At 39.7% G+C, this 22,885-nt stretch overlaps 1 protein-coding gene across 5 annotated transcripts in view; it reads left to right on the top strand.

The window, feature by feature from the left end:
- The window catches only part of HECW2 (HECT, C2 and WW domain containing E3 ubiquitin protein ligase 2), a 170,691-nt gene that overhangs the window by 68,689 nt on the left and 79,117 nt on the right, over positions 1-22,885 (top strand). The window contains exon 1 of one of the 5 annotated variants that reach the window (XM_064433899.1): positions 19,086-19,436. The exons of the other annotated variants lie outside the window; for them this stretch is intronic. Coding sequence (XP_064289969.1) covers positions 19,397-19,436 — 40 coding nt within the window. The 5' untranslated portion in view covers positions 19,086-19,396. Of the gene's footprint in view, positions 1-19,085; positions 19,437-22,885 lie in introns of those variants that run through there. 5 annotated transcript variants of the gene reach the window in all.

Raw genomic sequence — 22,885 nt, 5'->3', positions numbered from 1 at the left:
CTAAATGAAGTGTCTCCATAATAAACAGGAATGGATCTTCCCAACAGCATTAGCAGCTGAAGTGTGATCTGTGCTGTAAAATGCACAGACTGCTAAATGAGCTGAAACATTCTAATTTAAATACATCGAGAGCTTCATCTGCATAAAGGTATAACAGTCTTTCTTGGTTTTTTATGGTTCACAGCACTTCAGGATTGATGTTCAATAAGCTAAAATGCAGCATCTCTGTAAAATTCTTATTGGTTCTTATGCTAGGCTGAAAGTGATTTTTATCTTATTTTCATGATTAAAAATATTTATGCATTCAGTCTGTTGAGTCCCTAAAGTACAAAAAAATAAGTTAGCACAGAGTAAGAAATCTATAAGGAACACCCAAATTTATGCCTTCTTGGGCCTAAACCCCCCATTTACAACCAGGTAATACCAGAGTATGTGAATGCTGTCTTGTTAAATGGTGGAAGGTCCAGAAACTTTTGTCTCCATTGCCACTTGAAATCCGTGAATGGTGGTGTGAGTTTTAGTGGTGATTTCATCATTCTGAATGATGAAATTGCACATTTTTTAACAACAGAGGTAAGGACATACTCAGTCTGATAGGCATGCCTGTCTGTCTTTGATGTAAATTTTTTGATCAACTCTTTCAAGTGTTAAAAAAACCTTTTAATTTGCATAACTTTTATAGCCACAGTTATGGTAAGTTAAATTCTACAGGTATAATCCAGGATTTTCCATCCTCACATCCACAGACAATAGCTGTGAAGTACCTCCAGCTTCCACTTACACTTTTGTAAGCTGAGGACACTTCTTATTTTCTTGGGAGAGGCATGCTAGTTGGTGAAGATTTTTGAGAATAAAAGCTCTATCCTCAAACATGTTATTAAAATTTATTGTAGTTGCTTGAGGTTCTTCATCCTAGTCTTTGTTTAAAATGAAAATTATTTCATTTAAGTCTCCCCTCGGGCACAGGCTCCTGAAGGCACTGGGAATTGTGTGTGGTCGCTAACAAAAGGCAGCGTTGGGGCTCTGCCAGCTTGCTGCTGTACCTCCAGTATTCCCCCATGTCTTCTAGTAAAGTACCATTTTTTGAGGAGCTAGGAGCAGAAAAAGGCAAATATTGTGCTCTTATTTTAAAACCCAAAAGCACAGTCCTATGGCTTCTTTTTTTTTTTAGTGTTGCTTGTACAATTAACTGTCATGTAGTCTGGATCAGTGTTTTGAGAGGAAAAAGTGGTTGTTGATTCTGTGAAGAGAAGGTGAGTATTCTAAAATGGGCATCATTCTGAGCTCAGGCATTTGCACAGAGAGGTTTGGCAAGGGTCTGAAGCAATCCAGGTACATTTTCAGGTCAAGCTAAGTTTTACAGAATTACAGCCAGTATAAAAGGAATTGAAAATGGAACACTGGAAGCTGTCTTGCCTCTTCATTCATTAATTTTCTCAATTAGCATGTTCTCATTAGTTTTCTATAATGAGAAGGCAGTTCTATGCTTCTGAGTGTGGTTTTATTTCTCAGAACTGCAGGGGCTCATGAGGAATCCCACAAAAGTTCTTAATAAAAGTTTCTTTATAAGAGTGTGACCAGAACCCACTGCACACATTCACCCAGCATGGACTGGTGCAGTTGGTAACAACACTGTCAGCAGTCAGAGTCACTGCCTCTGCTGTTAGTGCTTTGCAGGTGATTGACTGGCTTTCACTAGGGAATACTAGATAGAGCATTTCCCAATACAGTACAACTTCAGTGGAGTGTTTATCCTGCTAAATAGTTATGAAAATAAAGGTTACCTTTTTAAAATGAGAAAAGCCCAAGGGGAAAAACACAGAATCATCTTATTCTGAAGGACTGATTTAATTTTATTTTTTTTAAGTGCATGTGAATATTTTTGGGGACTTCTGGTTATTTTCTTTTTTTTTTTAAAGGAAGGAAGTCATAAATGAACAAATGCTTTGTAGAAAAGACTGTATTTTATGAGACATTAATTCATGGGATACTCCTGCATAGAAACTTTGTCTTTCACTTTTAAATGCAAGGAATTGAACCTAACTGAAAATTTCTACTTTGCTAAATTCATGCTCAGATTTTCTAGGATTTTGTACTTTAAAGAATGTTGTTAGATATATATGTGAGTTTGTTCACTTGTAGCATACTTTTATCTTCCTCGCTTTCATCAATATGCATGTGAAAACATGGCAAATTTTCTTGCTGAGGAGCAGTTTTGTATGCATGTTCTTTTTCTTTCCCAGTGTATTCCTAAGGATTACCAGAAGAAAAGTGTGTGTGAGGAACGTGGTGTATTCTGTGAAGGCAAACATCCTTTTTCCTGGCTATTTCTGGATTTGTACTGGCTGAACTTTTAAAAGTGTCAGTAGCACTTCTGGAACAGTCTTGTCCATCAAGTTTTGTTGAAGCAGCTTTCTGTCTGCAGAGGAGATGTGTGGGAGTGCAGCTAGCACAGCTGTGAAGGCACAGAGGGTCCCACCGAGGCTGCGTGCAAGGCAGAAATGCTGTTTGCTCTCTCTGGGTAAATCGGGCGGTGTTGCATGAACTGTGAAATTGTCAAATCTGAAATGCAGGTTTATCATTTTGGATTCAGCTTTAAGCTCTGCCTAGAATGGACCTGTCAGGACTGGTAATGAGGATTGTCACTTGAGAGTGACAAGCAGGATGAAATTTGAAGAGGGGGCTTTTTAGTAGAGATCCTGGGCCTGTGCTTACTTTGAGAAGTAGAGGTAAATTTTCAGTCCTTCTGTACTTAGAAGAAAGAAATCCTCTTCTCAAAAATTCTCGATTTCTAATTAGGGTTTAGACTGGAAACCACTATCTTTTGAAGTCATAGCCCATTACAGAATTTAACACACATCCTCTTAGACCCATAAGGTTTTCTTGCTCAGTAGCAACCCAGCTTTTGCTTTGTGTATTGTTGTTGTTACAAGCAATATTTAATATGTTGGAGGTTGTTTTTTATTTCCTTGATTTATGAAGAATCTGCATCTTGCTATGGCAGGAGTGCTCAAGTTCTGGAACCCTGTAGTGAGTAAAGCTGTGCCAAATACTGGCCCCAGTTGGAATCAAAGATAAATGGATATTCGTTTTGAAGGAACTGTGAGATCCCTGTTTTCTTGCTACTGTGTTATTGTAGCAACAGGCTTCCAAGACTTCCTTGGAAAGTGAGGGCTGCTCAAAATGATGAGCAGGGGGACTCTCCACTACTCATGGAATGCTGAGGGAAGTTGCATCTTGATAAGTGTTACAGGTTGTCATGAAGTCTCATACTAAAAGAAAACAGGAAGTACAAAATAAGGAATAAAAAGTCAGCAGAGAGAAGCAAACCCTATTTCTGGTTAAAATAGATTATCTCCCATGGCCAAATTGCACAGGTTGGCCTATTTTGGTCCTAATTTACGGAGTCCTATTTATGAGCTGCATGCCCTCATTCTAGAGATCCTTAGCACATTCAGAATGCTGGCTGTCAAAGGTCATTGTATTTGTTTCCATTAGCTGCCTTACAGAAGCTGCTTGGCTTTTTGCTATACCTACATCGTGGGTCCAAACCAGAATTATAAAACCAAACAAAAATAAAAAGAAACAAACCCGCCCCCGGTGTGAAGTTATCTAGGGCAATTTAGATAGGCCCTGGGTTTATACTAAGCTTCCTAGGGTAATGGAGTTTGGAGCCTCTCTTTTCAGGTCAGACAGGATTAAAAAGAAAAAACCTTTTGCATAAACTGCCTTTAGTATGCTTAAAATAGAGGCTCACATTAGACAGAGAGATTATAAAATGTTAAAATACTTTATTCCTAGAAGATTTATTTGGTTTGCATTATAGAAAACATACAAAGTAATAGCTTTATCATCTTCCAGAAAATTCTGATTTTTCACTTGATTTTTTTTTTCCGTTTCCTGTTCTTTCTTTACGTTTCTGTATTTTAAAACATGAGCAGTACTGTTCATGTCTGTTGACTAGTTGCTAGGCATAAAACTGTTAATTTGTGGTTACTCCTCATTCTGCCTGCTGCTAAGGTCTGTAAGCTGCTGGCTTGAGTTTCTGTGTGGAAGAGTCTTTCCCAGCTGGCTCCATCAGAGTCTCTGGCTTTGACTTCCAGGACACAGGCACTGTGCTTTTTGTCATCAGCCATAGTGCCAGAAGAAGCTGCCTTGGAGTTTCATTTGCTGGTGACTTAGTAATATTTAGGGAAAGGCCACCTCTTGAGTGGGATAATGAAAAGTAGGGGCAGTCTAATGTAACAACTGTGTCCTAAAGTGTGGTGAGGCTTCAGTGGTCTAAAAAAACCGGTACAATAAACCAAGGGTCTTCAGAAGCTTTCCCTCCAGGTACTGCATTCCAATTTTATTCTCTCAGTTCTTCCTAGGTCCTGACCCACATACAAAACTCTTTTTTCACCAGCATGGAATTTTTCCTCTTCAGTTGTGAGCTGGCGAACTTTGTTCAAAAATAAGTGTATGGACAGCATAATGCCATTTCTTTACTGCAGAAAATTAGAAGATGTGGATAGAAAGTTTTTTCTCTATGTATTTTTCATTGCATTAAGCAGATGCCTGAAAAGATACTCATTATGTTAAAATATATGTTTTTTTTATTGTTTTAAGAAGAAAATAATTAATTCCCTGCTAAAACCCCCAAAATCTAGGAACTTGTATGATGATACATAGATTCAAACTGTGACAGAAAAGGTCTTGCCAGAACATCCAAACTTTTCAGTTAATTGTGGGTTTTCTTCAGTTTTTCAGATAGCCCTGACCTGAAAACTAGACAAACGTAGCTGCAGGGAGGACATTTTCAGCTGTGTTGTCAGTATCTTTCCACTGCAAGAGGTTTTGGCATGACAACATTTATAATCCTTTGGATGGAAAGTGGTGCTCTCGCAACCCTGCCTTTTGAAGTGACTGTTCTAGCAGATGGGAAGATGGCAAATACAAACACTGGATAATGAAAAACAGTATAGACCTCTGGATTTGTAATATTCCCTTTTACCGTAAAACTGTCTTGTGTCAGCTTGTATTTTAATTTGGTTGAAGGAGGTTGGATTTAATTTTAAAAAGACATTTCCAGTGCTGTTTTCTATTATAAAATCAACGTGCCATACAATATTTTCAAAGTAATTTGGGAAAACAGTCATTCCAAGTCAGTTATAACTGGATTGAAAAAGGAATTGCATAAATTCGTCTATTGATTTTTTTCATGTGAGAAATAGGGTATGGATTAGGTTTGCATTATGCATAGTGTTAGAATTCCTCCTGTACATTTTTTATGAAGTTCTTGGCTCCTGTGTCTGCACATATTTATCAATGACTGTAAGGATCTGAATTGAGATGTGTTATAAGCTGAGTGTTAAATAGGATATGTTAAGGGTGTGACTGGTGTAGGTAAAGCCAGTGGGACAAGAAAAGATGAGACATAAACATACTAGGACTCTGAAGCAAACACTTTTTAGCAGATACATTTAATACAATTTTTAATATAGTCTGATATTGGATACACAGATTCTTAAATTATTACTGGAGGGGGTTAATGAAGGTGCCAATCCGGATTTAGATAGGCCTCCTTTTCTAGCAAAGCTCATCAGTTTATGCTCTTTGAAGGACAGAGAAGACCCAGAGAATGGCCAGGTCTGAAACTTCTCTGGTATGAAAAAATGGGCCAGAGTGGTACCCAGCCCTTGCAGGATTTGTGGTTTGTCATGAGGGAGGTTCTGGTTTGGGGTGAAGATGCTGGAGCTGTGCAGTTCCACTGATCGTGCTGTGCTGGCGCTCACCCGGTGGGCACTGCAGGACCTGGGCACGGCTGCACTGGCAGCGTTTCTTGTCTCTGTGCCCAGCAGCAGCCAGGACTCCATTGCCCTCACTGTGAGGGGCAGCTGATTTTCAGGCGAGCAAACCCTGTGCTTCTGAGCTTTGTTTCAAGAGATCTGCCTCCTTTGTGTGGCAGTCATTCAGAGTTAGTGTCAAACTGTTTAGTCTTCTGTCGTGTTTCAAGTCACTGATCACTAATGTGTCAGTAGTCCTAGAAAGTTTATAAAAAACAGTGGGTTCATTGCCCTTGTCATTCCTCCCCTACCCTTCGGAAGAAATGAATCCCTTATCTTCCAAAGTGTGGTAATGCAAAAAATGAACCTATAATTTCCATATAAGTAAGGTAGTCATTCTGTATGTACTGTAGTAAGGCAAAGAGGAGAAAGACAGGTATCTAGTCAGATATGGTGTGAGCTCTCACTCTGCATTAAATTGAGAATTTAAACTTCATGTGATGGTCAAAAAATGTAGTTCATTGACTTAAGTCACACTTGAGGATAATTTTCAAGAGGGGAAAACTGAAAGCTTGGACCTAATAAGTGTCATCTGTGAAGAGGATTAAGAACTGAATGCATTCCATGCCTTGCAAAATCAGGACCGTAATCAATGTTTTATCTTTGCCATAAAATGTGGAAGCAGTTTCTTGTGTGTGAAGCTAGTTAAGCAAGCCTAAATGGGTTTGACTTTATAAAATTAAATATGTGTAAAAAATGTTATAGTGCAGTAGTAGGCACATTTGGTTGTCACTGAGATAAATATCCAGTAATGACCTCATTAAAAAAGAAAAAAAGAATTTATATGTCCACTGTAGTTTAATTTGTATCTAGAGTTTCATGCATGACATAGTTCAGCAGATGGAAGCCTGCAGGGTGGGGGAAAATACAGTTTGACAAATTTTTCAACATAGATACCTCTCTTAATTTTAGTAGATTTCCAGAAAGGTACTTGCTTCCCAGATACTGAATAAGGATGCAACAATCTACTAAAGTCAACAATGAGTAAGATTTTTAGGAATTATTGATGAGGTGGTACTTAATGTGCAGGCAACAACACTTTTTCTGATGTATTCTTCAACTTGTAAATTTGAGCAATAGGGTGAGAAGCGCATTGTCCAGTTCTCTTTGAAAACCCCAAACCGAACGTACCCCTGCTGTGTGTTCAGAAGTGAAATCCCAGCTGACATCAGTGCCACTGCCCCAAGGGATGCGAAGAACTCTAAGTCGATCAGATGAGGAAAGGTTTGTAGTTTGGAAAGCAGTCCTAATTACAGCATGTTGAACTGAGTGCACTCCTTCTCTCCTGCTCAAGCAGTTAAATACAAATCTGTGTGTTTCAGGTTCAGGTAGGTGACTGTGCTTGGTGCTGCTGGTTGCTGGCTCAGCGGTGCCAAGCTGGCAGAGCATTTCCTCTCCCAAGAATGCAAACAGCTCTGGGCCAGTTCAGTATCTCAGAGGGGCTGGGGGACAGCAGCAGGGGTTACCTGCAGGAGCGTGGGACCAGGAGTGGGAGGGACACTCTAGGCAGGAATTGGCCACTGGATCTGCTCATCTGCAGTGTGCAGCAGTGACCCCAGCACAGAGGCTGTGATGAGATGTGATTTGTAGTCTGCTCTAAAAGGTGTGTGAGACTAATTGCAATTAGTTACTTATGTCCGAGTTTGTGTGTATTGCTTGTAGTAGCTGAGTTGGTGAGCCTTTGCTTCTAGTTGCATTCAATTTTAGGTTCTGTTTGTTGCCTGAAGAGTCCCAGGGAATTAATGCTTTTACAAATGCTCTTCTGGAAAAGGTGTAGAAATAATGGAAATCTGATATGAAGGTTCTTTCAAGATAATTACACAAGTTAATAAAACTTCCTTGCCTTCATTAGTCTACAGTTTTGTGTTCTTTTTTGATGTTGCATGTGAGAGAGTGCTTTTTCATTTCTGAGATTTTATATTAAAAAGTTAAAAAGCAAAATCGTTACCTCTTTTCCTGAGTTCTGATGATACTTTTGGCACTGGTTAAAATGATACTGCTTCTGAAGAACTGCAGAATGACCTTTGTGTTTCTTCTGGCTTGGGTCTCGTCCAGTTTAATCTGCAGAGCTATTTAGTACTTATCATAAGCAGTGTTTGGCTTAATTTCTCTCATTTTCATGATATCAGCTTAAATATTTGAGATGAGAAATAACTATATTGGCATCCTTTTTGTTGAAGAGGTAAACGTACTACTTCTTAACTGTGAAGTAGTCATCCATCTCACTACAAAACTACTAAAGCCTAAATGTGAGAAAAATGATCTGGCAATGTATAGGGGAAAAAAAAATAATTCCTGTTACTCTGCATGTGACAGGATAGTGCTTAAGACAAGTTAGCAGTTTTTCTGGTTATTACTTGAAAACTCTCTTTATGCCGTCAGTGCATTACTCAGAAGTTAATTTATCTTGGAAATCCTTAATTGTCTTCAGCTGAAGTAGAGTGCAAAAATTGTAAGTGATCTTCCAACCTCCTTTCCCCCCTTGTCCATCTATATACTGCACATCATGTGATGAAGAATAGGTTATAACGTGCTATTTTTAGATAATGTCCTTTTGCTTAGGACTGCTCTGCAGTTAAATGTAGTAAATCAAGACTTTGCCATAAAATGAAATTTCAAATTTCATTTAAATTTCCAAAGCAAAACTGTCTTCTGTTTAGCTAGAGCATGAACTCTACCACTTACTTTGAGGTGGCCTGTTTAATACTCAAGAATATTTACTAATGCCTTGAGATATTGATACATTGCTGGAAACTGCTGAAGGTAATGAGTCTGTGCTGAGGTGATTCAGTGATTCAGTGATTCAGGTGATTCAGATTCTTGGATGTATGGTTTGACCATGGACTCTGTGCCTCTAGGGGTAAGCACCAGGGACTGAAAGCTCTCATGAGGCACACAGGCAGCAGTGGTTTTAATTTAAGTGTAGGGGAGATCCACTAAACTGTTTCAGGGAAGGTTTTTTGGTCTTTGCAGGGAGAGGACCAACTTTGGAGAACCACTTTCTGATTAGCCATAGTATGTTGCTTTTAAAGTGGGCGTAAGGAGTTATGAGGATGGGAAACAAACATTGCGTTTGACAGAAAATATTTCAGGTTCTTTTAGAACTCCTTCCTGCTCGTTTCTTTAGAAATCTAAGACTGACTTATCTTATTGTGTGTGTATATTGGATGAATTTCTTCCAGGATGTGTTGGCTCATTTCCTTGAGTACTTCTAAATTTTCTGAATTTTTTTCAGTCACAACAGATAGCTCAAAAAGCTTTAAGGAAATGAGTCAACCTCCTGAAATAAATTGCTTACTGAATAGAGGATACTATGTTCGACATCACAGACGCCCTTGATAGTTCTGTGGATACTAATTAAGAGATAGTCTCTGAAAATCTGTTATATCCATGTTCCAAAAGGATTTAGGAGACAAATATCCACAGCAAGCACCTGGGCTTTCCTGTTATGAATGTGGGGCATGCTTCTAGACTGACAGGTATTAGTGTGAGAGGTGCAGATGGGGAGGTGACAGACAGGCTCTCTAATGCCAAATAAAGGATGTTGTTGAAGTTAAGTGTAAATAAATAGGAGTAATGCAAAGGTGCTGAGTTGAGGACTACAAAGCTTTCATAAAACAACACTGAAATCTGAAGGCTGCGTAGGTGAAGTGCTTTCTTTGATCCTTATTTTATTACGCACAAGCAATTTGCATTCTGGTTCCAGGAGCCCTTGCTGTGAGTGACCTGAATGTCCTGCGGGTGCCCAAAGCAGGTGAGGTGGTTCTGTGAGGAAAGGCCCAGTCCCTGTCCACCTTCCCTTTGAGTTGCAGGAGTCCCAGCAGGGAGTTTCCTTGCTTGGGGCTTTGCTGAGTCACTGCGCTGGCAACTGACTGCAGTCTTATATAGTTAGATTAAAAATAAGTAAGAGGACACCATTTTAGTAACATATCTGTCTTATACCGTAGGTGGGCACAGGATTCAGGATTTTCTTTGCTTCCCAAGGATTACTCAGCGACTCGGGGACAGAAATGAGAAAGCCAGCACCAAACACCATGATCTGGGATTTTCTGTCTGATGAGCCTAACTAAAAGTAAAACCAGATGGCCCTTAATATTTAAAAAGTTCAATGTCTGGATCTGGATCTGAACTTTGAACTCTGAGGCAGCAAGTAATAAGCCAGCTTGCCCTGCTGTGGTGCATTATGCAGAAAGTCCCTGATGCAGGCTGTAAATACCACATCTCTAAACAGAGGTGACGTGCATCTCCAGACAGGTGACGTGCACTGCCAGGCACTCGAGGGAGATCTGAATACATACACATCACAACAGAGAGAAGAAAGCCTGGAACATCTGCAGAGGAGCTGACCCTGTTGGTGTGCAGTGTCTCAAAACAGTGAGAGTTGCATAAAAGCAGGTACAAAATACAAATCCAACTGCAGTGGAAGGAGACAGAATAAGGTGTAGGGCTCTGTCTCTGTTTTTGTGGTTGTTGTCAGTGACTTTTGCCTGTAATTTGTGGTCGTGCACAATGAACTTGCTACATTTCTCTTGTTGGAGTGTAAGTGTTGACCATGGTAGTTTGGTACTGTGATCTGTAAGCTTTTTGATACAACCTTTAGGAGTGAAGTAGCAGTGTGTGCAGGCAAAAGGACAGAATAGTCATGGTTTATTAAAAAACAAACAAAAGCATTGCATCAATAGAAGCATCCCTGTTGAAGAATCTGAATAAATTATTGATTGATTTGGCAGGAACACAGGAAAGAAAAACAATGCTTGATGCAAGATTGACTTGTAGGTTCAGTGTACCTACCTGTTTGCAGCTCCAGCTTGAGCAAAGGAGATAGTATATCCCAAGCATGATAGAGAAATCAGGAAAAATAGGTGGCTAAAACCATCAGGATAAACTCCTGGCTCATTGTGACAAAATAGGTTTGGTGGTCTCAACAAAGAACCAATAATCGAACAAACCCCAGGCTGCAGTCCAAGGGAGCCTGAATCAGGTCAGGGACAGTGCAAGAATGCAGGCAGTGAACACATTCTATTTCCTCCATCTGTATACCTTGCAAAAATAGCATCTTTGGAAGTGTATGTGCAAATTTGGAATGTGCTGTGCTCTTGATCTATTTCTGGGTTATCCTGTGTCTGCTTAAAGATTAATTCAGTGTATAAGCATGCTATACTGTTTGGTGGACAGGACTGAGGAAAACATGATGTGCTTCTGTAAAGTGAACTGGGTCAGACTTCAGTCATATGCTCATCCAAAGAACCTGTTCTCCTGGTGACTACAGTGTTTCCCTAATTGTGCTGTTAAATTCTGCAATATCAGGATGCTAGTGTCAGATCCCCAAATGGGACAGTCTGTGTTTGCAAGTAGTCAGTGACACACAATATGAAATTAAGCAAAAATGTAAGAAACTGTAAGCTGTAGAAACCACAGCTTGGCTGAAAATTATGCCCCAGGGACTTGGTTCACAAATATTAGCAAGATTTGCAGCTCACTGTACAAACCTGTGGCTAGTTAGGTGGGATGTAACCAATCTGAATGGATTTTTTTGTTTGCAGTTCTTACATACTTTTAAACCTATAGATACCTTTTTTGTTGTTTTTGTATATTTCTTGCCCGCTTCTTGCATTTACATTACCACATTGAATAGTTCTGGCTGTGCTCACTGTAACAAAATATGTGTTTGGAAACACTTAGAGTATTTTACTTCAGGTGCAATATTAGTAGGAAATGCTTAGAAAAGATGTTTGCTTTGTATAGGTTTGTTGGGCTTCATAATGAACTCAGATTCTTGGACCATTTATTCTTTTTGTTGGTCGCTTTTACATTTGGGTTAAATTACCGAGACATTGAAGCATGACAAAAGGATATTGTCAAAATATAAACATTTTTCTGTATTCCAAACCAGGAAGCTCCCTGACTTTCTAATAAATTCCCTAAGAAACCTATTACTGCCAAATGACAATAGACTAGTTTGCATTCCCGCTTAAACAACTCATAATATTGAAGATAAACTTAAAAACAACAGCTGCTAAGGGAATATTAAATCCCACAAGATCCTTAAGAGATGTGTGCTGTAGAGACACAGAATAGAATGTTTTTTGACAAGTTTCAGAAACCAGAAGAATTTCTAAAAGGCAGTAAGTAATGGCTTGAAGCTGGGAAAGAAATTTTTTTCCTAAAAAAAAAAGTATTTTTGGGAATGGACTTGAGCGCTGAAAGGAAAATGCTGGCTGATATTGTTACTGTCAAAAGGTTGGAACAGGCTAAGAAGAATTTTGATCAATGTCAGAAACTGTAAGTAATAATCAAGCGAACATGAGGAATCAAAAGGCTGTCCTTTCTCTCCTTTCAGTGATGAGTGAATTCTCTCCACCCCGTTTTGAAGGATGCCACATTGCTGAAAATTCAGAGATATCTTTACCATCATAATAGGTTCAGGATTCAAACCATCAACCATTTGAGAATGCAAAACTGAAACTAACCTCCTGGATTCCTAGATGTCAGCTGCTGTGTGTAGGAAAACTCTTTTTTCTGTAACTGATCTGTTCTGTGGGTGTACTGCTTCTTGTTTTAGCCCTCATTCCTAGCAATAAATAGCACTTTCACACACTCACATACCAAAAAAAGAAATAAGTCTAAGTAAACACCAAGTAAAACAAGGGCTGCAAAAGTGATTGAGGGTTAAATGAAATCCACAGGACTCTTGGGGAGTGTGTTTGGCACGTACTTTGCTCTTTCCTGGTTCATTCCAGGAAAGGAAAGAGAACTGTGGGGAAAGCTGAAGGGGACTGAGTAACAAAGCAAAATGAGAACATCCAACTAGCTGGCCATAAAAGCAGCTGGTGGATCACTGTGTGCAAAGGCTGGGTCAGCTTTTTGGGTGATGCTGGCTCTGTAATTCAAAATGGTTTGTGGTCAGAGTTTAACACCCTTGCTAATGATCAATTAATTTTTTTTTTTAATATGTCATACAGAAAACTTTCAGTAATTCTGGTAGAAACTTCCACTGGCAAAAGCTACTTGTTAGAACTGCTGGCGGGTGTACGTATGTGGGCAGTTAAAACACTTAATTTGGATTTGTGGTTACAGTCATTCTCCTTCGTGGCCATGAGCAGAGCCAGCCATCTGGCAAGGGAGTGCCGCCTTCTCAGCACACATCTGAGAGCTTCCCACAAACGAGATTTCAGCTCATTAGGATACTTTATGCCCTTGCAGGGATTTGAGAAGAAATACATACCTTTAATCTCTTGTACTTCCATCTGAGTTGCATGTTTTTGTTCTGTTCTAGAAAAGAAATATGTTTACTGAACTTAGCCTTTTGATTGCATATATACATTGAAGATTTTTTCCTGCGGTTTATTCAGAGCTATTATAAATTCCTAATTAATTATTTAGGCCTGCAGCCCTTTCATTGAAAGTTGTGACATGATTAGAGGGTTAGAAGTGTGAGCCCTTGCTGAATGACACTGCTCTTGAGCTGATGGCTTCCTGTATTTTGATAGGTAAAGATGATGAAGTTACTTTTGGGATGTAGCTGCTTATGGTTGGGTGGTGTTTGTAGCACCTGAAAAGTCTTGATGATCAAGATGTTGGACATAGAGACATGACTGAGCTCATCCTTTGAGCTGTATCAATATTTTATAGCATTTGTAAAATGTAAATATTTCTGCCAGCAATAGGTGTTAGAATATGAATGGGAAAAGAGCATGTCAGGTGGATAATGCACCAGTGAATTCAGGTCAGTTTTTGTAGAAGATAATTGCAGAAATTGAGGGATTTGTGTCACTTGAGTAAGCTAGAATGAGGTTTTCAAGTTACTGATGTGATGAGTAACTACTTCTGGCTTTTCACCAATTTTGAGGATCATCTGTCAGGTGAGGTTTTTGAATTGATAAATGTATTAACCTAAAGGCCATGTAACCTAAAGTATAGATGCTTACAATTTATCATCACCTCACTTTTAGGACCAGAGGATGAAAAGGGTAAATAAGCATGATACTTGTCAAAAAGTGATTGCAAAATTTATGTGAATTTATAAAGTATTCACGTGTCATTATTAAGTTGGAGGGCAGGGGAAACAGGATGGCTGCTAATAATTCCACATGGAATGGCTCCTGTTAATTAGGACAAGAAGTTTTGTAGGTTATTAGATAAGTAGTAACAGGTTTGATACTTCCTTTAGCTACTTCTTAGGGAACCTATCATACCGCTGGCTGGGTTTCAGATAATAGTTTGCCATTGCTACTCTAAACTCTGTATAAAACAGGTTACTTTCTTCTGCTGTATGAAAAGCTGGTGCAGAAAAGGAAAAGGGAACAGAAGGATGCGCAGAAAAGGAAAGCAGGAAGCTAGACAGTGTTCTGTGCAAGCCTGCAGATCAATAACAGCAAATATGCTTGTAATGAATTTTACTCTGTTTCATGGGTAGCCGATGTGAGGCATATTGCAAAATGCTGCCTGCAAATAAAGGTGAGTACTCAAACTGAATGTTTCAGTAATAGACAGTTGCCAAGTACATGTTTCCTATCTGATTTTAAAATTTCAGTAATATAAACAGAACAAATGACACTTGGCAACAGTTTCAAAATACGGATTTAAAATAACATGCATACGTTTTTGAAATCTCTTCTACACTGTTGTGCTTTTCCTACATGTGCATCACAGTGATATGTATGGTGTTTTAAAGGGCAGATGTACATTGCATAATAATTCAAAATGGTGTTTAGATTTGCAAACAACAACAAAAAAAGTAAAAATAGAACACAGTCATCAACTCTATTTTTAAAATCCTCTCAGTTATGGCAGTTGTGTTTGCTGACAGTTCCACAAGAAAAGCCTCATTGTGAGGTATAAGTAATTTACAGAAGATCTGCATGCGGAATGAAGTGCACTTAAGGTTAGTTTATGAGCTAGTAATGGCTGTCAAATGAGCCCATATTTTACCAAAATTAAATGCAGAAGAAATCATTACATCATTCAGTACAGTCTACTGTGTATTAAGGCCACTCAGTGTTGTCCAAATCTCTCCTCTCCTGAATATTCCTACTCTGAGAAGATGAAAATGTGACTATTGCCAGAGAGCAGCAGCAGACTGAATGGGAATAATGTTCTGATTGCAGAGCAGGAATTGCTCCAAGTACGTTTTGAGGCTGAGAAGGAGGGAAGAGGGATGGCCATAAACATATGGCCTTTCCTGAAGTGGTTTCCACTGTTTCCACTTGAGAAGTGTTTGACCAGAAAAAAAGGAACACCCAGCAAAACTGTCAGTTTGTCTGGGACCTTTCTGCACTGGGTGTCTGCATACAGGACCAGATGTTTGCTGGTTAATAAATAAACCAGCATGAAGGCCATAGAATAAATGACCCCTTACTTTTTCTGCTGCCTGTAGATTACATGTGATGTGTTTGAAGACAGCCACAGCACAGAAAGCCTCTCTGTAAGTGCAGCTGTGCTAGTAGCAAAATTGTGCTTTTATTTGGAATGTTTATTTACCAGCAGAATTTCCTGGGGGCAGGATAGGCTGTGTAGACAAGAGCATGGCTTTGCTGATATCACATCTTCCACAGCAGGAATACTTTGTTATATTTTTGAGTTTTTCTGGCAAAGATTTGTGATGGGAATGTGGTCACGGATAAAAGTGCATGCCCTTTATCTTTGGAAGCTGCAATCCCCTTTTGCGTGCAGCTAAAGCAAGCTCAGCAGCTCGTGTGCTGCCAGCAAACAAGTGCTTATCTGACACCATATAAGGCTGTGGCTGAGGAGGAAAATGATGAAAAACATTCCACAATAAACTTAGACTGGCAGATTTAATATGGCACAGAAAAGGTTAGATAGAGTTTTTATTTTTCTTTTTTTTTGCTTTTTTTAGTTTAGCTCTGACAGCATTTAACCCCACAATAACTTTTTTAATGTTAATTAGGTAAACATGGCTTGTTTTTCTAGATACTCTAAACAGTCTTGTCCCAGAATAACAGGATTTTAGGATATTGGTACACTCAGGGTTTGTTGTTGTGGAGTTTGGTTTTGGTTTTTTTTTGACCTTGGACTTGCTACTGTTAAAAGCAAGAAAAACACCTTTAGTGTACAGGACTGTGGGAGTGTCAGGATGTGTTTAGAGACAGGATATAACAGTGAGGAGCATATTGAGAAAGAATTATGGTTGTGAAGATGAGTTTAATTGAGTTTTAACAAAATGTGAGATGCAGTGAAGTGCTTAAAAAAAAGGACATGTTGCTACAGGAGAGAGACAGGCTTCTCTTTTCCCTAGTATATTGCTTGCATCTTTGCTGTCCTCATATCCTCTCATCTTTATCATGAAATAACCTGCTTAGTAATTGTAGTGCTTTAGAATATTGGTCTAGTCCAACTTTGGTAGCCAGTGGTGGCCTAAATCTGAATTTCCAAACTGTTCCCTGCCTGGTGGCCACTGTTTTTGGCAGTCTCCATCTTCTGCAGACATCACTTCCCCTGACCCATCAGCAGCTGAAATGATTGTGAGTTGACAGGAGAGGTGGTGCAGCTTTTGCCTCAGCTGTGTGCTGCTTCTTTCAGGAGGAGGTTGAAACACCCCCTGTCCCTTATTTCCCCCCACATACAGCTAGCTGGACCTCAAGAATTAAATGGTAGGTGATTTATTAGCATTTTGCAAAGATGTTGGGAGTCTTATGCAATATCATTCAGCCTCTAATAGTCTTTGTGTCTAAGGGTGTGCAGTACCATCTGTCAAAGTTTTTTCAGTGTCATTCTTAAGCTTAATTTTTGCTCTAACATTTATGCCTTTCTTGTTGTAGCCAGTCTGTGGTAGTGCAGCGCAGGAACAGCCAAGCATTGTGTCCCTGTGCTGTGCAGGATGTGGTTTCCAGGTGGGCCAGGTCAGCTGGCAGGTGGCTCATGATGCACAGGGCACTTGTGCCGTGGGCTGGCACATGTGTGAAACCTGAACTGGAGATGGGAATGAAGTGCACATCATTTATGAAGGAGGATTAGTAAGATTTTCAGGAAAGATGTTAAGCTTGAGGTCATTTCCTTCCTCTTGTTATGCTTTTGAATTTCTGCCAGTAAGATGGGTGAAAGGGCTTATTTTTATCTTTGAATGCTTTGAATTTCAATGATGCCTTTACTTTGAATGCAGAGAAGTGGAATTCCACTTTATTCCTGCCATTGTACTGTCATATGTCTGAAAAAAATGACTTGTATTTTTTTTCCAAAATCTTTGTGTCTTATATTCTAGTTGACTAATCTTTTGAGCTGCTGCTGTGCCCTGAAATATCACATTGTGTGAGGGCACATGGAGATGCTGTGATCCCCATGCTGAAGCATTAGTGTACATAAAGAAGGAATCAAAATATAGTGGTATAATTCTTGGAAAAGAAGGAAATAGCCAGTGTCAGGATTTTCCCACTCTGTTAAGTTTCAATAGCAAAAAGGTTTCACAGTTCAGTGTTTGAATGGGGTGTATGGTATGGTGTCTGTGCTCTGCTTGTGCAGCTGAAGTAGGAGTGAAGTGTTAGAGAGATTGATGTTATTCCTGGCCATCCTGTCAGTCACAACTAGAAAAATTAATAATGGCTCTTGCTGCATAAAGCAATAGAGTGCAATAAAAGTCAGCAGCATATTCATGTACACAGTGAGTCACGGGGGGCACACAAGGGAATGCAAGTGGACTCTTTCTGCTTCTTGCCCACAGCTCAGGGGCAATCAGTGGAGGTACATGAACCTTAAATTTGGTTGTGCAATAGGAAAAACTGCTGCTGCGCTGTGAGGAGCAAACACCTCTTTGTTTTCTGACCATGGGTCATGATTATAGATGATGATGATTCTTCACTGCTAATATAGCAGGACTGTGGCACCAGAAGGCTGAAATCTGTGTCCAGGCTGGAATTCAGAGTGTTGTCCAGCACCCTCTGGCAGTGCACGATTACCTTCAGGAAGAGCTGCAACAGCAGCTTCTCTCCTGTGTGAGGTTGTTAGAGCATCTCTTGTACCTTTTTCTGCCTCTTTTCTGCTCTTGCTTTTCCCAGTTGGACACTTGTGTCTTGTATTTCTGCTACTTTCCAAGTTTTTTTCAAAGTGTCCCGAAGAATAAAGAGAACTGTGATAATCGGATCTTCTAGCTGCTTAGGGAGCTTTAAAGACTGTCCAAGAATTTTGTTCTCAACTTTTTTGGGGTTGCTCTGCTGGAAGAGAGGAGAGAGGGAGGAATGTTTCCAGCCATTTAGTACTCAGCAGTGTGTTAGATTTCTCTTACAGTATTCCAGTTCTCATGTTCTTTCACCTTCTGTCCTTTGAAGATACAATTCCTAGAGGTGCTCATGCAAGCACAAAGCAATATGTTAGCTTTCATCCCTTCGTTAGCAAAGAATCCATCTTAATTTCTTTGACTGGAAGCGTTTTTGAAAAATCTTCAGTTGAGTAAAACAGATACTCCTGTAAGAGGTGGAAGGGGGTTTTTTACTGCATTTTTTTTTTCTTTTTAAAATCTGAGTATTACTAGGAAAACCAAGATTTGCTTTGAGAGTCTGGACCTACAGCTCCACAAGTGTGCAATTTCATGAAATGTGTGCCGTGAAAAATTTGATCTTAGGCTACAGATCAGATTGCAGATTCCTTTAGGAATCCTCTTTTTTCTTGAGGTGCTGGGACTGCTTTGGCACGGTTTGGGTCCTTGCCACAGGCTGAAGGAGTTTTAGGTCAGCTGCAGGTTTTCCACCAGGAGGCCATTGAGGAGCTGGAGCATCTGGAGGAATAGAAGCTTGTCCAAGCTCCTGCCCTGAGGTGGCATTTACCACCCTGAAAGAGGAGAAGTAGTAATGGAAGCTCTCTGCCACCTGCTTGTCCTCCTGCCCAGGAGTGCCCTGTGCAGAGTTATCCTGGGTTTAAGGCAGCTCCATGCCAGCCAGACGTCATGGAGCAGTCCCCTCTTCCCTGAAATAACTGGATTTGTGGGGAAGTCATGCGGGAGGGCGAAATACTGTGTAAACAAAGCCTGCACTTCCAGCGAGCTCCCGCTGTGCTCGTTGCTGTGGCTGCCTTGCCGTCATTTCTAGGATTTCAGGATCCTCCTGTTTACATCAGCCTGCCCGTGCTGCGGGGCCGTGGCCATGCTGAGGAATCCTCCCATGGACAAGGCAAGGAAGGAAGTGGAGGGAGGATGGGGCTTCGGCATCCTGTACCCTTCGGAGGGGAGTGGCTGCAAATAGCAGAGCCTGAAGGACGTAATACCTTATGCGTTTTAGCACGGGCTGCTTGAACCCAGAGGAACCTTGAATAAAGAAGAAAAGGCAGATGATGGCGTGTAACTGCTCGGAACTGCCGCGGAGTTGGAGGACATCCTTCTAAAAGCCTTTCCTCCAAATGACAGGAGGAAGGGAGAGGACAGACGTGCTTTGTGGAGCTGAGATTTATGCAGCAGTGCTAACACAGAGCTAAGCCTCCAAACTTGAGCTGCACTGGCTGGGTCCAGAAGGCAACTTCTGTAGAAAGCACTGGTTGTGATTGGGAACGAGGATGCTGTTTTCAATATCCGTCCTCTAAACGTTACTGGTTTTTATTCTTCAGTTTGTTAATTGGGCTCTGATGGAGGAATGCAGTTTAGGATCCACAGGCATCCTTTGGAATGGCCAGGTAAGGCTAGAAAGTACAACTAAGTGTTGATCTTTAATTTTGGCAATGGTGCTGTCTTTCATGGGAAATATTTTGGTTCTACCAGGTAACCTGTGTTCACAGGCTGAGAGGGCAAATTCTGAAAATCAGAGAAACAAGCTCTCACTTAGTGGGTTAATATTTGTTTATACGGTACTAACTAATACCTAGTGTATTTTAAATTGATTGACATAATGTGATTTATTATAGTAATTGCTTGCAGTAGAAACCCTAGAACATGTTAATTTACTTATTGACTTTCTAGAAAAGGAATGAGGCCTCAGGTGATAAAATTTATCTTCTCCTTTGGATGTGTCCTCATACAGTTTCCAAGTGCTTTTAAGCATATTCTGGGTATAAGGAAGAAATATATTTAGTTCATTATATCAGTAAACACAGTGCTACTTCTTTATTGATCACCCATAGATTTTTATTTCTAGTATTTCTAGAATTAAAATTATTAGAGGTTACCAAAGTGAAAATATTGCACCAAAGTTAGCATTGCAGACTTTCCCAGTCATTTTCCCAAAATCCACTATATGTATTCTCTGGAATGTTCTAGTTAGTCTTACATTTTGGTGACAGTCAGTTTTACTGCTTGGAAGTGTGTGCTCACACTGAAAAGAGTGCTATTGCTGGCATTGAGATTAAGGTATTTGGAAGTAATTAAGTAAAATGCATGTCAGTTAGTTTTTTGGTTTACATTGGAAATGCCATCCTAGAGATCTCCTGAGGTTGGCTCAAAATCAAGTTCAGAAATATTCTCCAATGCAGATTAACCACAAGCCTCTGTTACTTTTAAAGACTAAGTGAAATGATGGAGTAAAATAGGTGGGGGAGTGACCCTTCTTGGTGGGATGTTTATGGGAGGAACTGATGGCAAATTCACAGATCTCAGCCTTGGACAGAACTTGACGTAGCCTTGCTATTCTCCAGCCTTCCAGCACTGCTGATCCTCATTGTAAGAGAAATAAATGATGCTTTAAAAGCTTAGTACCAATACTCCCCTAAATAACCGAATGCATTGCACACACCTTCTTCAGTGCCAAAAATGGATTGGCATCAGCCTAAAATGTGAAAGAAGTCGCATTCTGACAATATGAACTTAATTTAAAATTTTAAATTGAAACTGAACAATACAAACACTTCAAAAGATTTTGCATAAAGCATCTTCCAGAAAGGGATAAAAAAATCAGAGACTGGGATGTAAATCCCAAAGGAGGATAAGAGAATTATGCAGGGATACAATGGGGTTACCAACGTGATTGATCTTTTCTGAGCTAAGCTGCATGGATTTTTCAAGGGCTGTGAGTTAGCCATATATGGTAGTGCAAGATGAAAATTGTTAAGTTGTATATAATTAAAGTTGACAACCAGAATCTATTAACATCACCTTTGCTCTGGTATGAGCATCTTTATAAATGTGTTACAGTAAAGACATCAGAATGCAGAAGTTTGAACCTCTTAGATTGCTATAGCGATCTTTGCTTATTGCACAGGAAAAAATTTAAAGCAATGATGTTTCCACACCAGGTATTTTTGACTTCTATAATGTTTTGGCATATTGAAGAAAAAAAATAATTTGTGTTGATGGAAGCAACCCTTTTATCACAAAATCTAGCACTGCTAACGACAAACTGGAACCAGAAGATGAGTGCTGGTTTCTCTGCTCTGTGCACTGGGACTGTAAGGCTTGTTTCAGATAATTAATTGCTAGCAGTTCCTCTAGCTGTCTTATAAAAGACTGTATCTTATTTATCTGTTTGTTGCTTTAGTCTATGCAGGATGACTCTGTGAGGTGATGGGTTTCAGGTAGTTTATCCTTTTTTCCTAAGACAGAAATAATGGAAGATGTAAGACACAAAGAACAAAATGTGACCTCCTCAGAAGCCTCCTAACCCCTGATGTCAGACACAATGGCTTAGCACAGCTTCCAACACTCCATGACATCCTTGTGCAAAACTGGGAGTAGCAGATGATAAAACATGATTGTGCAGGCAGGCAGGCTGGAGAAATGGGCAGACAGGAGTAACCCCTGACACTGGGATGGGCTGGGGGCCCACTCTGCAAATCAGCTTTGCAGAAGAAGTCCTGGAGGACAAATTGAGGAAGAGCCAACAGTGTGCCAGTGCAATGTTTCTTAATGCCAGGTTTGGCTGACTGTTTAGTAGTTAAATAAAGAAAACACTGTTACTCAGAATGTTTTTGCTTTACAGTGATTTCAAGGAGCATTACTCAGAGTGAAATTCCACACAGTGATACATTTATTATTACCCACTTTTTGTTGTAAAACATTATCTCATATACTGTGATTTGTACAGGGATTGTAGCTCTGAGTTTTGTTCTGTAGTATTTTATGTCTAAGAATTACTGAAGATAAAGAAAAACTGTGCATCTTGCATTGTTTTATTTCTTTCAGAAGTGTAGCCTCACTGGACAAGATACTGATGCAGTAAGACAGTATTTTGTTGCATATTTTATGTTCTGGGAAGGGATATTTATATCTACTCTTTGGCCCAGATTCTGGAACAGCCGCCAGTTTCACAAACAGCAACAATTATGTGCTAAAAGGAGAATAGAACTGCTTAGAATCGAAGTTCCCTATGGAATATATATATGGAGAGAGAGAGAGAGTGTGTGTGCATGTATGTTTGGGAGGAGAGAAAAAATGAGGGAGTGATAATTCTGATGTTGCTTTTTCTGCTCTTAAATGCTTCCTTTTTTTTGGTCAGTATTTTTATGATTATTGTGTACTTCAGTGTTTTCATGCTATGCATTTTTTTCCTTCAGTTTTTCTTTTTAAAATCCATGAACTGATTTTTCCATATGCTTTAGTAATGTTATTTTCCCCTTATGTGAATAGCATCATAAAAGTAGAAAAAACCCATCTGTTTCAGAAGAAAGTCAAAGCTGACCAAAATAAATTCTGTAATTTGAGTCGATTGCTGACAGGCAAGGGTCTGTTAGCATTTTCCATCCCTCTGTCTCCACCACCTTCTGTTGCAGTGGCAGCATGCCTGTGGGCAGAGTATCAATGATTTAGTCTTCATTGCTGCAGAGGAGTCCGTTCCTTCATGAAAGAGTTGAAAATCCAGCCACTTCTATAAATGTGGGATTTTAATAAAGTGAAAGAAAGCGTTCTGCATTCTTGAACTACCAGCTGGGAATTTGAGACTCATTTCATGGAGGACCTTTTCTGAAGCTTACTAATATCCCTGTAAAATTGCCATTGACTTTGTGACTGATTTAAAAAACAAAGAACAGTTGCTTGTGCCTTATTGTTGGAAATCTCACCAATAAAGGTGTATTTCATTGCTTCAGGCTTTGTTAATTTGTTGAACAAGATAAGAATTAAAAAAACTCATGGTTATTATATACCAAATATCCGTCCTTCTTAGAATCATGAAGAGACTCTTCTCCAGCAGATTAAA

Source organism: Passer domesticus, chromosome 10 (genome assembly GCF_036417665.1).
Source record: "Passer domesticus isolate bPasDom1 chromosome 10, bPasDom1.hap1, whole genome shotgun sequence".
Classification (NCBI taxonomy): domain Eukaryota; kingdom Metazoa; phylum Chordata; class Aves; order Passeriformes; family Passeridae; genus Passer; species Passer domesticus.
The sequence above is the reverse complement of the archived record's forward strand: the minus strand, read 5'-3'. Positions and strand labels throughout refer to the sequence as shown.